Source organism: Hippocampus bargibanti, linkage group LG10, assembly GCF_051943395.1.
Source record: "Hippocampus bargibanti isolate YZ-2025 linkage group LG10, ASM5194339v1, whole genome shotgun sequence".
Classification (NCBI taxonomy): domain Eukaryota; kingdom Metazoa; phylum Chordata; class Actinopteri; order Syngnathiformes; family Syngnathidae; genus Hippocampus; species Hippocampus bargibanti.
The window spans coordinates 2,184,434-2,197,237 of record NC_142743.1 but is presented as its reverse complement, the minus strand read 5'-3'; the positions used below and the strand labels follow the sequence as shown (position 1 = coordinate 2,197,237).

General features: G+C 41.0%; 1 protein-coding gene across 1 annotated transcript in view; it reads left to right on the top strand.

Moving 5' to 3' along the window:
• The window catches only part of LOC148892058 (teneurin-3-like), a 244,330-nt gene that overhangs the window by 151,207 nt on the left and 80,319 nt on the right, over positions 1 to 12,804 (top strand). Inside the window, exons 18-19 of the mRNA XM_089006884.1 lie at positions 5,921 to 6,053; positions 8,440 to 8,568. Of these exons, the coding sequence (XP_088863010.1) occupies positions 5,921 to 6,053; positions 8,440 to 8,568 (262 nt within the window). The remainder of the gene's footprint in view (positions 1 to 5,920; positions 6,054 to 8,439; positions 8,569 to 12,804) is intronic.

Sequence of the window (12,804 nt, the reverse complement as noted above, 5' to 3'; positions counted from 1 at the left end):
TACTTTGCATTATTTGGTAATTAGCAGTAGAATATAGCATTACTAGATGTTAGATATCTCAGCCACTTCTTCCAGAATCTGGAGAAAATTTGCTTTTTATAAAAACAAATACACCAAGCGGAACATTGACATGAACTACTAGATGTTTATCAGCATTTTGTATGTTCTGTTGGGGTGGTGAATTAGTCAAGGTGCCACTTATAATGTCCCCTGTATTGGAGAAGCCCATTTAAAATGGACTTTTACATTATTTATGAGTATTTCTTAAATATTCACCTGTATCATGTTATCACAACCATGATCAATAAAATAAAAGCTTAAGGAATAAAATTACGTTACTGTGAAATGTAAACCTAACCCCTGTAGGTCACAATGCACAATACTGAATTAATGTATAGTAGCAGTACTTTGAATGCTCAATACAAATAGTGAGGTTCATCCATTGAGATTCTCTAATTACTCTTATATAGGGATCCTAGCGTTAAATATGCACTCCTAGCAGTGTTTTAAAACAAGATAATATTACCATTATTATTATTATTATTATTATTATTATTATTATTATTAAATTATATGACAGAAACACGATGCTGAACTCATCCTGGATAATTTCACCTTTAATTGGTGCAATGCTTCTATTTGCTGGCGATTATGAATAATTCTAATTATACCTAAACTCTATTTTGGCTGTGAATCTGCAAAAGTGCTTCTTCTTCCCCTCCCCTTGGATTAACATGTCTGACGCCGACACTCATCAATGGCTGCAAGCATTACCCTTTTACCTGGCTAGTGTGTTTGTCAAAAGCAGTGACTGAGTTTATTGTATATCCGAGACATACTATCCTGTATTTTATATTTACGACCAGAATGTCAGTCACCAAGCGCAGGCCAAAATTTGCAAGACTCAGTCTCAGACTGGAGATAGTGATGAGCTGGCTACTCATTCGATGTTTGTGTGAACACCCAATAATTTGACCAAAAACAAATCTGCAAAATGTGTTGCAATTTAAAAGGCTGGAAACCCAGACTGCTTTTAAATATCACATTACTGTCTAAGATAACAGTCACTTGAAACCAGTTGTGATGCTGCACATTCTTCATTAGCCTTTGAGAAGATGATGCATTATGTTACTGGGTCAAACACGTCAGCTGAAGAGTGTGTGTGACTCTGCGAGTGTGTGGATGGAGGTTTAACAATTTTAAAATAAATTTATTCCCGGTAATATAATGACAAAATTGACTGTATTTTCAGCACTATAAGGCACACCTAAGAGCAGCTTGGCGGAAATCTTCTCAATTTTGCCATAATGTTCTATTGCTTTACAGTTATTATTTGAGTTATTATTGTTATTGCTTTGCACTATTTCAAGTGTTACTTTATTATGATTGTACTAACATTTAATTTAATTTAATAAAAACAGCATTGTAATGTTTTTTTTAATGTTTACTGAATGGTAGAAAAGTTCCCCTCCACTATGTGATATGAATGTTGCACTACATGGTAAGGTATAAAAAGGTATACTCTGTCACGTAAATACTAATACCAGTGGCAGGCCATGCATGACAATCTTAGGCATTCAGTCGTGCTACGTCTGAATCAATCCACAGCTGCGACTGTATAAAGTGTGGTCTGATCTAATACACATCCACTACAGGTACAGTTAATAACTTGTGAAGAAAGAAATATTGTCATTAAACTGTTGGAGTTTTTACCATCAATGTGTGAATTGATGATATGGGGTCAAAAGTCGCTCTTTCACACCGCAGAGATGATTGGCAAAGGATGGCAAAGCATCAATAATAACCTGATAAAAAATTGTAATTGCTATTTTTGCTTGTCCGACCTTTCTTAATGATGTACAACTTTTCTTGAAATGTTCGCCTCGAAAATGGCTTTAACAGTAAATCTGCAACCAAATCAATGTATTCTCCTACTTCAGCCATTGTGGGTTGAGAAAACCCCTATTAAATCAACACAGCAATATATTTGCTTATGGAGCTCGCTACCAATTCAGTGCGCTCGCTCTGGCCAGTGTGCTATTGTCACGAGCGGCTATTAATAGAAGTCTGAGGTGTAGAGGGTGAACAGGAATGGAGCCAAGACCCTGCGGCGCTCCAGTGCTGCAGAGAAGCCTGTCCGACTCCACAGTTCTTTACCCTTATGTACTATGGCCGGTTTGTGAGGTAATCTGGAATCCAAAGTGTGGGGCGGTGGTCCACTCCGGCATGCCGCAGCTTGTACCTCAGTAGATTGGGCTGGATGTTGTTGAAGGCACTGGAGAAATCGTAGAAAGTGATCCTCACCATGCTCCCAGCACTGTCCAGCTGCGGCAGCGCCGAGTGGAGGAGTTATATTATGGTGTCCTCCACATGATGCTGGGCTGGTAGGCAAACTGCAGCGTGTCCAGTGATGACCTCGCCAGCGGTCACAGGTGAGCGATGTCATCGGCACCAGTTTGTAGCTGATGAGCTCCTTCGGGCGTGCGATCTTGGGCACTGGGACCAGGCATGACGTTTTCCACAGCTGTGGAACTCTGCCCAGCTTCAGGCTCAGGTTGAAGATGTGCTGGACAATGACTTTCAGCTGGTCGGAGCAGATCCGATCCTGAGGAGTCGGGAGCTGATGTTGTCCAGACATGCTGCCTTCGTCACTTTCATCCTCCTCAGTTGGTTCCTCACCTGCGCGGTTGTGACTGACAGGCAGAAACTAGGAGGCAGAGTGGCGGCTGAGGGTGTGGCAACAGTTGAGAAGGCAGTTGTTTGTTGCAGGAAGCTAGTCGTGAGAGGAGGCAGGGAGGGAAAGTCTACAATGAGAGTGGGTGCAGGTGCAGCTACAGGTGGAGTTGACGGTGGGCCGGGGGCGACAGGCGTCTTGTCAAACCGATTGAAAAATAGGTTTAGTTCATCTGTCTCTCTCATTCAATGTTACTGGGCTTTTGTCACCTGAGATTTTTTTCAGGCCCTGTGACATTGCTGGCTTGCAGCTGCTCCTCCATTTTATCCTGTAGGCCTTTTTCCCCTCTCTGATCTTTCGACTCAGTTGGATCTGCACACCCTTCAGTTCCTCTCTGTTGCCCGACACAAAAGCACTTTTCTTTTCCTCCAGGAGGGCTTTTATGTCGGGAGTTATCGACGGTATGTTATTGGAAAAATACCGTACAGTCCTTGTGGGTACGGTGTTTTTTTCACAAAAGTTTATGTAGTCCGAGATGGCGTCGGTGAGAGAATCAATGTCCTCCTCGTGAATCTCAGTGAAGAGTTCCCACCTTGTTGAGTCAAAGCAGTCCCGCAGAGCTTCTTCAGCCTCTGTGGACCATCTTCTGACCGTGCCGGTCACAGCTGGTTGCCTGTGCACCAGGGGTTTGTACACAGACCCGGAGATACACCATATTGTGGTCTTCTCTACCGAGAGGGGTGGTGGGGGGTGGTAGGGTTTGTACGCATCCTTCGCATTTGAATATAATAAGTCCAAGATGTTATTGTCTCTGGTGGCACAGGTTACATATTATTCGGGAGCAATTTCACATTCCCCATGATGACGGACGGGAGAACCTGTCGGTACTTTCTCCTCCTGCAGCGATCTTTCCCGGCCCGACATCCCCGTTTTCTCCTCCTCAGCAAAACGGGGATGTCCGGTGTGGCGGCCGCTATCCCACTATTATCTCGCTATGCTAGTAGCTGGTCTCAACTGTAAACAATGGGATCCCGAGTGTTAATGGTTTCCCCGTTTACAAGAGCGTGAAAAAATAAAAAATACCAGCGATGAGCAAAAGCGATAATGCCCATCTCTTCCGCATAGGTTTCAGGAACGAAAGTAAACAAATCACGGACGGAAAAGTAAATAAATGAAAAAGTAGAACAGAAAGGGACTTAAAAAGGGAAGGAGCTGCTGCAGAGGCAGCCACACAGGTGTGCACCATCATCACTTCCTCCCAATATTCGTAACATCGATTCTCTTCCCACTTTCAAATCCCGTTTCAAAACTCACCTATTTAATCAGAATCAGAATCAGAATCATCTTTATTGCCAAGTATGTAGAACACACAAGGAATTTGTTTCCGGTAGAACACGCTGCACTAGTATCGTCGTCAAAAAAACTGCTAAGTGGCACTATACAGTTCCATTTTGGCTACTGTTGAAAAAAAAATGCATTTTCTGTGCAGCTTTATCTCTTGTTTTCTATTCATAATTGTATTTTATTTATTTTTTTATCTATGGTTGTCGGTGACTGTAAAGTGTCCTTGAGAGCTTTGAAAGGCACTTTAAATAAAATTTATTTTTTATTATTGTCTATATGTGACGGGTGTCACAACACTGACTGTCTTCATCCCCACGATGCTGCCGTCTTAATGAGACCAGACGCTTGGATGTGTCTTTTTATTTCTTTTATTTCTGCAACACAGTATGGCAGAAGGGATGGGTGAAGTCGCATGGGTTTCGTCTTGTGATTAACCTGAATCTCCTCGAGATTGTTCTCAAATGCAAAACATTGTAGATAACAAAACAGAATTAGCAACGTGTGCTCGTATAGTGGTTATTTACAGAAAAAGAGAATCCAACACAAGTTCACTGTTATTTACAAGATGTCCCTGAACGCATCATAGGCGGAGACTCGGCAGAACACGCGGTGCGCTAGTAATGGCTGGCGCACAGTTCAACCCGCCACGGACACTCACGGGCAAATGAAACACGACACAAGAAACTAAATATTGTTCAATAAAAACGAAATGAAACAATTATTACCTGCAACACAGTATGGCAAAAGGGATGGGTGAAGTCGCATGGGTTTCGTCTTGCGATTAACTGCGCAATAGAAAAGCACTATGAAGCACATGTGCACCAAAGTTCCACTCGACAAAACGTGAAGTAAATAATGACACAAAAAGTAATCTGGACTCGAAATGAATAAGGGAACTAATTAGATAACACTAGACAGTATAAAAGGGGAAACAAAATAAGATATTATCTTGAAAATGCGCGTTAATCGAGACCAACAGAAAATTGCTACTCACCCTGAATCTCCTCGAGATTGTTCTAGAAACTATGGGCGGGACATGGTGCCACACTGTGCGCCGTTGCGGCACTTCCTTCATAATTTAATAATCTAAGTGCACAACTCCGTTACATATATAGATAAGAGAAGTTTTCGCAAAATATGATTGGCTCGCAAAATATGATTGGCTCATGACTAGCTATAGTTTGCGAAAGCTCTGACGTTGACCAGCGCCTGCAAGAAGGTATGGGTACCCCTTTTGGTTTTACCAACTCGAAATCTGATGAATTAAAGCAACAGTTTGATCGACGCATTTGATGCAACAGGGCCGGCAGAATTGATTGTGAAGCTGTCCAGGTAGATTTCTGACCCTGGTAACAAATGATGGCTAAAATGTGATTGGTTAAATGCCTAAATATGAAAACACACATCTGGAAGCATCACAACAGGGGAAAGGCAATGAAAGAAAGGAAGCTGAAAGACAATGTGGAATTATTTAATAAGAATTCATGGTCAAAATATAATTAACATAAGTCTGTGATATTTTTAGGCCAGTAGAGAAGGCCTTGCAGGCCCTGACTGTCCACCACTAACTAATACTTTACCTCAAAGGAAATAAACACAGTTATTTAGTTACTTTGGGAGTGAACGCAGTTGTCAGTAGGCTTGTTTGTAATCTATTAATCTTCTTATTAATTAATATTCAAATCTATTAATAAAGTTTGATAAACCTATCTCACTTTTGAATGAAATGCCTGTAAAATCAGAGATTCCCTTGGATTTTTTTCAGCTATGGTTTTACTCTCACTCATTTTATTTCCCCCAGTTGATTGCCCAAATGTTTCATATTCTAAACAACTTCTAAAAATGTCATACTCATTTGAAATGTTTGTCACTTGAATGATATTCATATTCACTGTGCTGCAGGTTTGATTTACTTGCCAATGGTGGAGCATCCTTGACATTAAGTTTTGAACGTGCTCCGTTCTTGACCCAGTACAGAACTGTGTGGATGCCTTGGAATGTATTCTATGTGATGGACACTTTGGCCATGAAGAAGGTGAGCTTTATCCGTGTTCATTGCTGCCTAAGGCATATATCAGGGGTGGGCAAACTTTTTGACTCGCGGGCCGCATTGGGTTCTAAAATTTGACAGAGGGGCCGGGCCAGGAGCATTTGGAGGGAGTGTTTGGGCCAGAAATACTCCGAACAAGTTATGTCCATAATTTATAAAATCACTTCAAATGACTTCGACTGAGCGTATTTTACAAAGATTCCACAGCATATAGCTATAGTTTACGTTTTAAGACTTGCGCTGAATATATGAAGTCTTGTTTTCGAGTTGATGACGATCCCCATGTGACATCACGTTTGGACCGCCCCTGACCGAGAAAGCGACATACAATGCATTTTGGGTACTTTGTTTGGTCTGAAAACTTCGTGTTGATCTGTGTTGATGGCGAAATTAGAAGGAAAACACATAAATAAAGCGATGGTGAATCGTTGTGTGTTGCACCAAGACTACTATTTGATATTCGCTGACACAAATTCCCAGCTGACAAATCAGCCCATTTCCAACGGAGCTTGGGCGCAATCTTCTGCTTTTTCTGGGTGCTACATTGCTGTCATTGACGGCTCGAATTGATATGGGAGGACTCCTAGAATCAATTGCAAACATTTATGCTTTCCTCTTCAGAAGAACAAGAACAAGAAAACATCTTCTCCGAATCTGAAGCCATTGTTTTGATTCTCGAGCAAGGCACGACGTCTTGGCGTGACGTCACGAACAGAGGGGTGGGACCTTCTGAAACTGACCATTTCCGGATTCATTTTGAAGTCATTTTTATTGGTGTTTTTCATTTAACTAAAAATATCAGCCTGCCTGATTTGGGTATTTTAGATGCTATAAAACGTTTTTCTGATGTCAGTGGGAAACAAAAACAAAAAATGGTGCCGGTTGTCCTTTAAATGTAGTATGTACAAACCTCATAGCACAGTAAAAACACTACAACCCAATTTATTAACTGTCTTTCAAATGTGAAAAATATCCCTGATCAGTTAATAAATTTGTCTCAAGGAATATGCAAGATATGGCATTTACAGACTATTTCGCAGATACTTGGAGGAGGAAATGGAAATAGATTAAAATAACATATGCACTGTGATTTATCAAGATTGCGTCTGTTTTTAAGTTTCCATCGAAGGGGCAAAGAAATCAACATTTATTGAAAAATGGAATCACTTTCAACATTCAAAACATATTATTACACAACGAAATATTCAAGCTCAATAATACCTACTTGTGTTAAATTCCGCCAAATCATAACCAAATCATTTGTCCTGACCGCGCGCTCAACAAACTCCTCTCTGACGCCCTCGCCTTCACGCGCAAACAATACACGTGTACCGTCGCCGAGCACACAAATATAGACTACCTGCAGTTGAAATTTGCATACTCGGCTCGGCAGCCAATCAGAAGCCTGCTTCTTTCTTCCGGACTTTCGCAAGCGTTACAAAGTCGTGCAATTGCATGTCATTTTCCAAAATAGATGCACAGAACCTCAAACTAGAAGAAAGATTCAAAAGAAGCTAACAACATATGTGACGCTACAAAACGTACATTTACATTAAACCGTGACTGTAAAGTGTACGTGAGACTTATGAAAGGGGTTTAGTGGTTCGTAGGAAGCAATGCAAACGTTGCATTGTGCACCACAATGACAATCGACTACTGTAGCAAAATTTACAGTCATGCTCATTTGATGTAAATTAAGCAAGGTAGCATTTGAAGTTGGTGCATTCTTGATTTAAAAAAAACTTTATACTTTGTGACAATGTTTCTTATTGGGATTGGTCTCATTTTGCTTCAAGTTGTGAAAAATGGGGCAGGCAACTTTTCAGTTATCTGCCCTGTTGTTCGCTAGCTTTTTGTCATGAGTTTTAGACACTGTTTGTACTATAATTTGGGCAAGTTCGGCGGGCCGGATTGAAAAGCCTAACGGGCCGTATGTGGCCCGCGGGCCGTAGTTTGCCCATGCCTGGCATATATGCTTGCAAAATATGGAACAATATTAACAATCTTTTAAATTCCACTGTACGCTGCTTTTATTATTTTTTTTTGCTTTATTGAAAAACTTGGTGATGAAAATGCAAAACATATGACAACAAGACAGTTGCATAAAGACTGTTATTCTTTTTAACCCTGATATGACAGAAATTGTGTTGCATTAAAGCATGACAGAGAAGGGTGAAGATGAACATTGGAGGCCTTGGTGGATTACCGGTAGTTTAAATAGCAGAATATTTGGTCCAGATTTTGAATTCTGAAGTTGAATCTGTAACGTTACTGAGATACCTTGTCAGTGTCATGTCATTGTTACACAGTCTCCGATTTGACCTTTAATAATGAAAAAAAAAATCTGATGGAGAAACGACTTCTGTTTCAGGAGGAAAATGACATTCCGAGCTGTGACCTGAGTGGTTTTATCAGACCCGGACCTGTCATTGTCGCACCTCCGCTGTCAATGTTCCATAGAAGCTCACCTGAGTATGGCCCCATCATACCAGAAACGCAGGTCAGAAAAATTAAATAGAAGGCTGGATGGATTTATGAGGTCTTGGGTTGTCTCCGTACAGAAATATGCAATTTTAAAGTGAGAAAATTTAAATGCTAATGAAGAGCAAAAAAATAGCTCCATTCATTGTGCTTGCATGCCCAACAGTGCATAAACATGATGACATTTATCGTTTTTTCAGCATATGGTGTTGACAAAAGTCAAAGAGAAAAGAAAAAAAAAACAGGCTCAGAGCAGCTCAAGGTTGTTCTCCTGTGAAAAAAGATTCATTGCACACATCTGTCATCCACATTTTTTTGTCAGTTTTTACTGACTTCCTTTATGGAGACTAAACGCTTTGCCTTTCCCGTGCATTTGTCCAAAACCATTTTGAACAGCTGTTTATTTTTTCAGAGGAAGAATTATCAGTTCTCACAGAGAACATAGTTTAGCAGTTTTTGTTTTTTTTTTGTTTACCATTGTGCGTGACCAGAGGAAAGATGAATACGTAGAATTGTAATAATGGAGAAGTTAATATTGCATTAAATAGGAAGGGTCATTCATTTTCCATGTCCAGATTAAGCTGGTAGAAAAATTCTCCTTAACTGAGCTGCTCAGTATAACAAGATCGGTTCCGGAATGTTCGGCACACACACTCACACACACACGCACGCACGCACGCACACACACACACACACACACACACACACACACACACACACACACACACACGCACGCACACACACACACACACACACACACACACACACACACACACACACACGCACGCACGCGTGTGCAAGTGGACATAAAGAAACGTTACACTGCTTGTGAGTGTGCAAATGGGATTGAGATCATCAAACCAGGACAATTTGATGGATTTATTTACTTGTCCACCAACTTTTTATGTCAGGTCAGGTTGAACGAGCCTTATTGGACCAATAAAACAAATTTTAAAAATTCAAATCCTGATATAAGCCTCATAATAAAGGTGACACATGATATGTATCTGTATTAGTTATATTAGCAGAGTATAAAAATATTATCCATCCATCCATCCATTTTCCGTACCGCTTATTCCTTATTAGGGTCGCGGGGGGTGCTAGAGCCTATCTCAGCTGTCTTCGGGCACGAGGCGGGGGACACCCTGAATTGGTTGCCAGCCAATCCAGGGCACACAAAGACGTACAACAGTCACACACACACCTAGGGACAATTTGGAGTGGTCAATCTTCCTGCCATGCATGTTTTTGGAGGGTGGGAGGAAACCGGAGGACCTGGAGAAAACCCACACGGGCCTGGGGAGAACATGCAAACTCCACACAGGGAGGCCGGACCGGGACGCGTACCGGCGACCCCAGCACTGTGAAGCCGGTGTGCTAACCACTCAACTACCCGGCCGCCCTAAAAATATTATCTTGTTTACAAATACGTACCTCAAATACTTAATGAGCCTTCATGATTAAATTAAATGATTACATGTTGAGAATGACGCACTACATGCAGGCCGCCTCAAGTTTAACCTTATTGCAGTATGAATTAATGACAGTCGTTTCTTTGCTTTGAAATTATAGAAATGCAATGAAGAGGTTTTCTGGGCAATACAGTGCAATAAAACACGGCATGCATCTAGATCTGCGGAAACGTCTGTTCTCTGTTATTTTTCTCTTTTTACCTTTGGGGTCCATGGCCCATCACACACCGCCGGTTTGACCAGTGCCTCCTGCCTGCCGTCTTAGCCTGCCGATCTGTCACAGGCGATCTTCATGTGGTGTCTGCACACATTCAGTCTGGCTGCACGTTCACTTTCATCTTGCAAGCAGAAAGCACACCCTTTTGAGTCGTAATCGTGTCCGTGTCGTGGGTTGTCAGAATAGAAAGAGCACACACAGACATCTAGTCTTTTATAGAATTCCTGCTAGTCAACACCCTTTTCAGAAAGTTATGTTCACAAGTGTTACGACATGAGAATTGGACTGATGATTAAATGCTGCATATGCAAACAACATTGACGTCTTTGATGTCATGCGTGCAATCCTGCATGTAAAGTTTGTAAACATTGAAATTAATCTAACTCCACATTTTACAGCATTCGAAAACATTAGGAATGTGTGTGTCATGTTTGCCCACCTAGAGAATCCATATTAAAACAACACATACATTTCGCTCCGCCATCTTTTTCCATTTTCAAACATTTCTGAAAAAGCACCAATGTGCCGCTGGGTAATGTTAAAGAGACGCATGCGTCCCGGGAGCAGGGTCTTGCTGACCCCTGTATTAGGTTGTACCATACACATGCAAACAAATGAACCAGATGCTTTCGCAGTTGCTTAACTGTATATTGCCTAAACACCTTAATTTTCCATCCATCAAGTTTTGACACAGTTTGTGCCCATTAGGTTTGGAAGTGAACTGGTAGCTCTCCCAATTGACTTTGGGAAAAAAGCACACCTTGGAATGGTTGCCAAGCCAGACAAAAAGCATTCATGTTCAGGCTAACAACAATTTAGTTTTCAGTGAACCGAGAGTGCATTTTTGGTGGATGGGGGGGCGGGGGGGCTAAGGTACTCAAACAAAACCATCCAAGCACAGGAAGCCTGAACTCATGCTCCATTTTTAATTGACACGTTTATGTGACAGCCTATGTGAAGTTGGAGGAGAATTAATTTGTGGATAAATGGAAAAACGCATGACAGAATTGATGTTCAAAAGCACATGCTCAGCTTTGGTGGTGCTAAATCCATTAGCAAAGGCTTGTCTAAAAGGGGATGTAATTTCTCGACAAAACACACACAATGTATGGCAAATGAAAATACATCGCTGCAGTCATAAAAATCGTCTAACAGACGTCAGCAAGATGGATCATCGGACTCTGCGCACAGTAGAACCTCTAGTTATGAAAGTCCACATTAATCAGAATCAGAATCATCTTTATTGCCAAGTATGTAGAACACACAAGGAATTTGTTTCCGGTCGAACACGCTGCACTAGTATCATCAGTAAAAAAAATTGCAAAGAGGCACTATACAATGCAAAGAGGCACTATACACTATACATTGTGTTGGTATTTTGGAGGAATATCAAAGTATTATTATTTTCGATTGAAGAATGCTCCAAGCATGCACAAGCGAATAGATCGATGTTGTGCTTCGAGCGTCGTGAAAATCCAGTGTCTATGTTGATGGGAATTCCGCATCCTCGATCATGGCCATGTTTGGCCGTGGTCATGATTGATCATGGCCAAACAGAAGTCCCGAAAATCGTTTTATTTTCATTATATAATGATATCTATCATATTTCTGTGATTTGTTTATTGATTTACTTATTTATTTATTGTAGCATTGCTTTAATTATGCTGCAAATGGATAATGTCAGTGTAAACTAGCCGCCCAAGCCTTCAGCACGAGCATACAAAACATTCACACAATCACAGATGCCATTAGCAGCTGCATTCCCTCCCAAGAAACACTACCTTCTGTTAAATGAAAGCACATTGAAACATTTTTTTAATAGGCAAAAGAGACGTAAAAGGACTTGCACACTGCAAGAATCCAAACTAGGGCGCGGAAAATCCTACTGGACCCTCCGCACCCTGCCCACCACCTTTTCCAGCTACTCCCCTCAGGCAGGCGCTACCGATCCATGCGCACCAAATCCAGCAGACATTTAAACAGCTTCTTCCCCAAAGCCATTAACTCTTTGAACTCTTTGAACTCTTTCAACAGTAGCCAAAATGGAACTGTATAGTGCCACTTAGCAGTTTTTTTGACGACGATACTAGTGCAGCGTGTTCTACCGGAAACACATTCCTTGTGTGTTCTACATACTTGGCAATAAAGATGATTCTGATTCTGATTCTGATTCTGAAAAGAGATGGAACTAAATTAATCTTTGAAGGGACAATCAACACCATTTTTTGTTTCCTAACTGACATCAGAAAAACGTTTTATAGAATCTAAAATACCCAAAACATGCAGGCTGATATTTTTATTCAAATGCAAAACACCAATAAAAAATGACTTAAAGTGTGCTAAAACTGCAAAAAAATGAGCTGCAAATTGGGGATTTTCAGTAAGTCCCCTGCCCAGTTCGTGACGTCACGCCAAGACGTCTTGCCTTGCTAAACAATCAAAACAATGGCTTCAGATTTGGAGAAGATGGTTTCTTGTTACTCATCCAGTTATGAATATGATTCAAATAGTTCAAAGAGGAAAGGATAAATGTTCGAATCGAAGAAGTCCTTCCGGTTTATTTTGA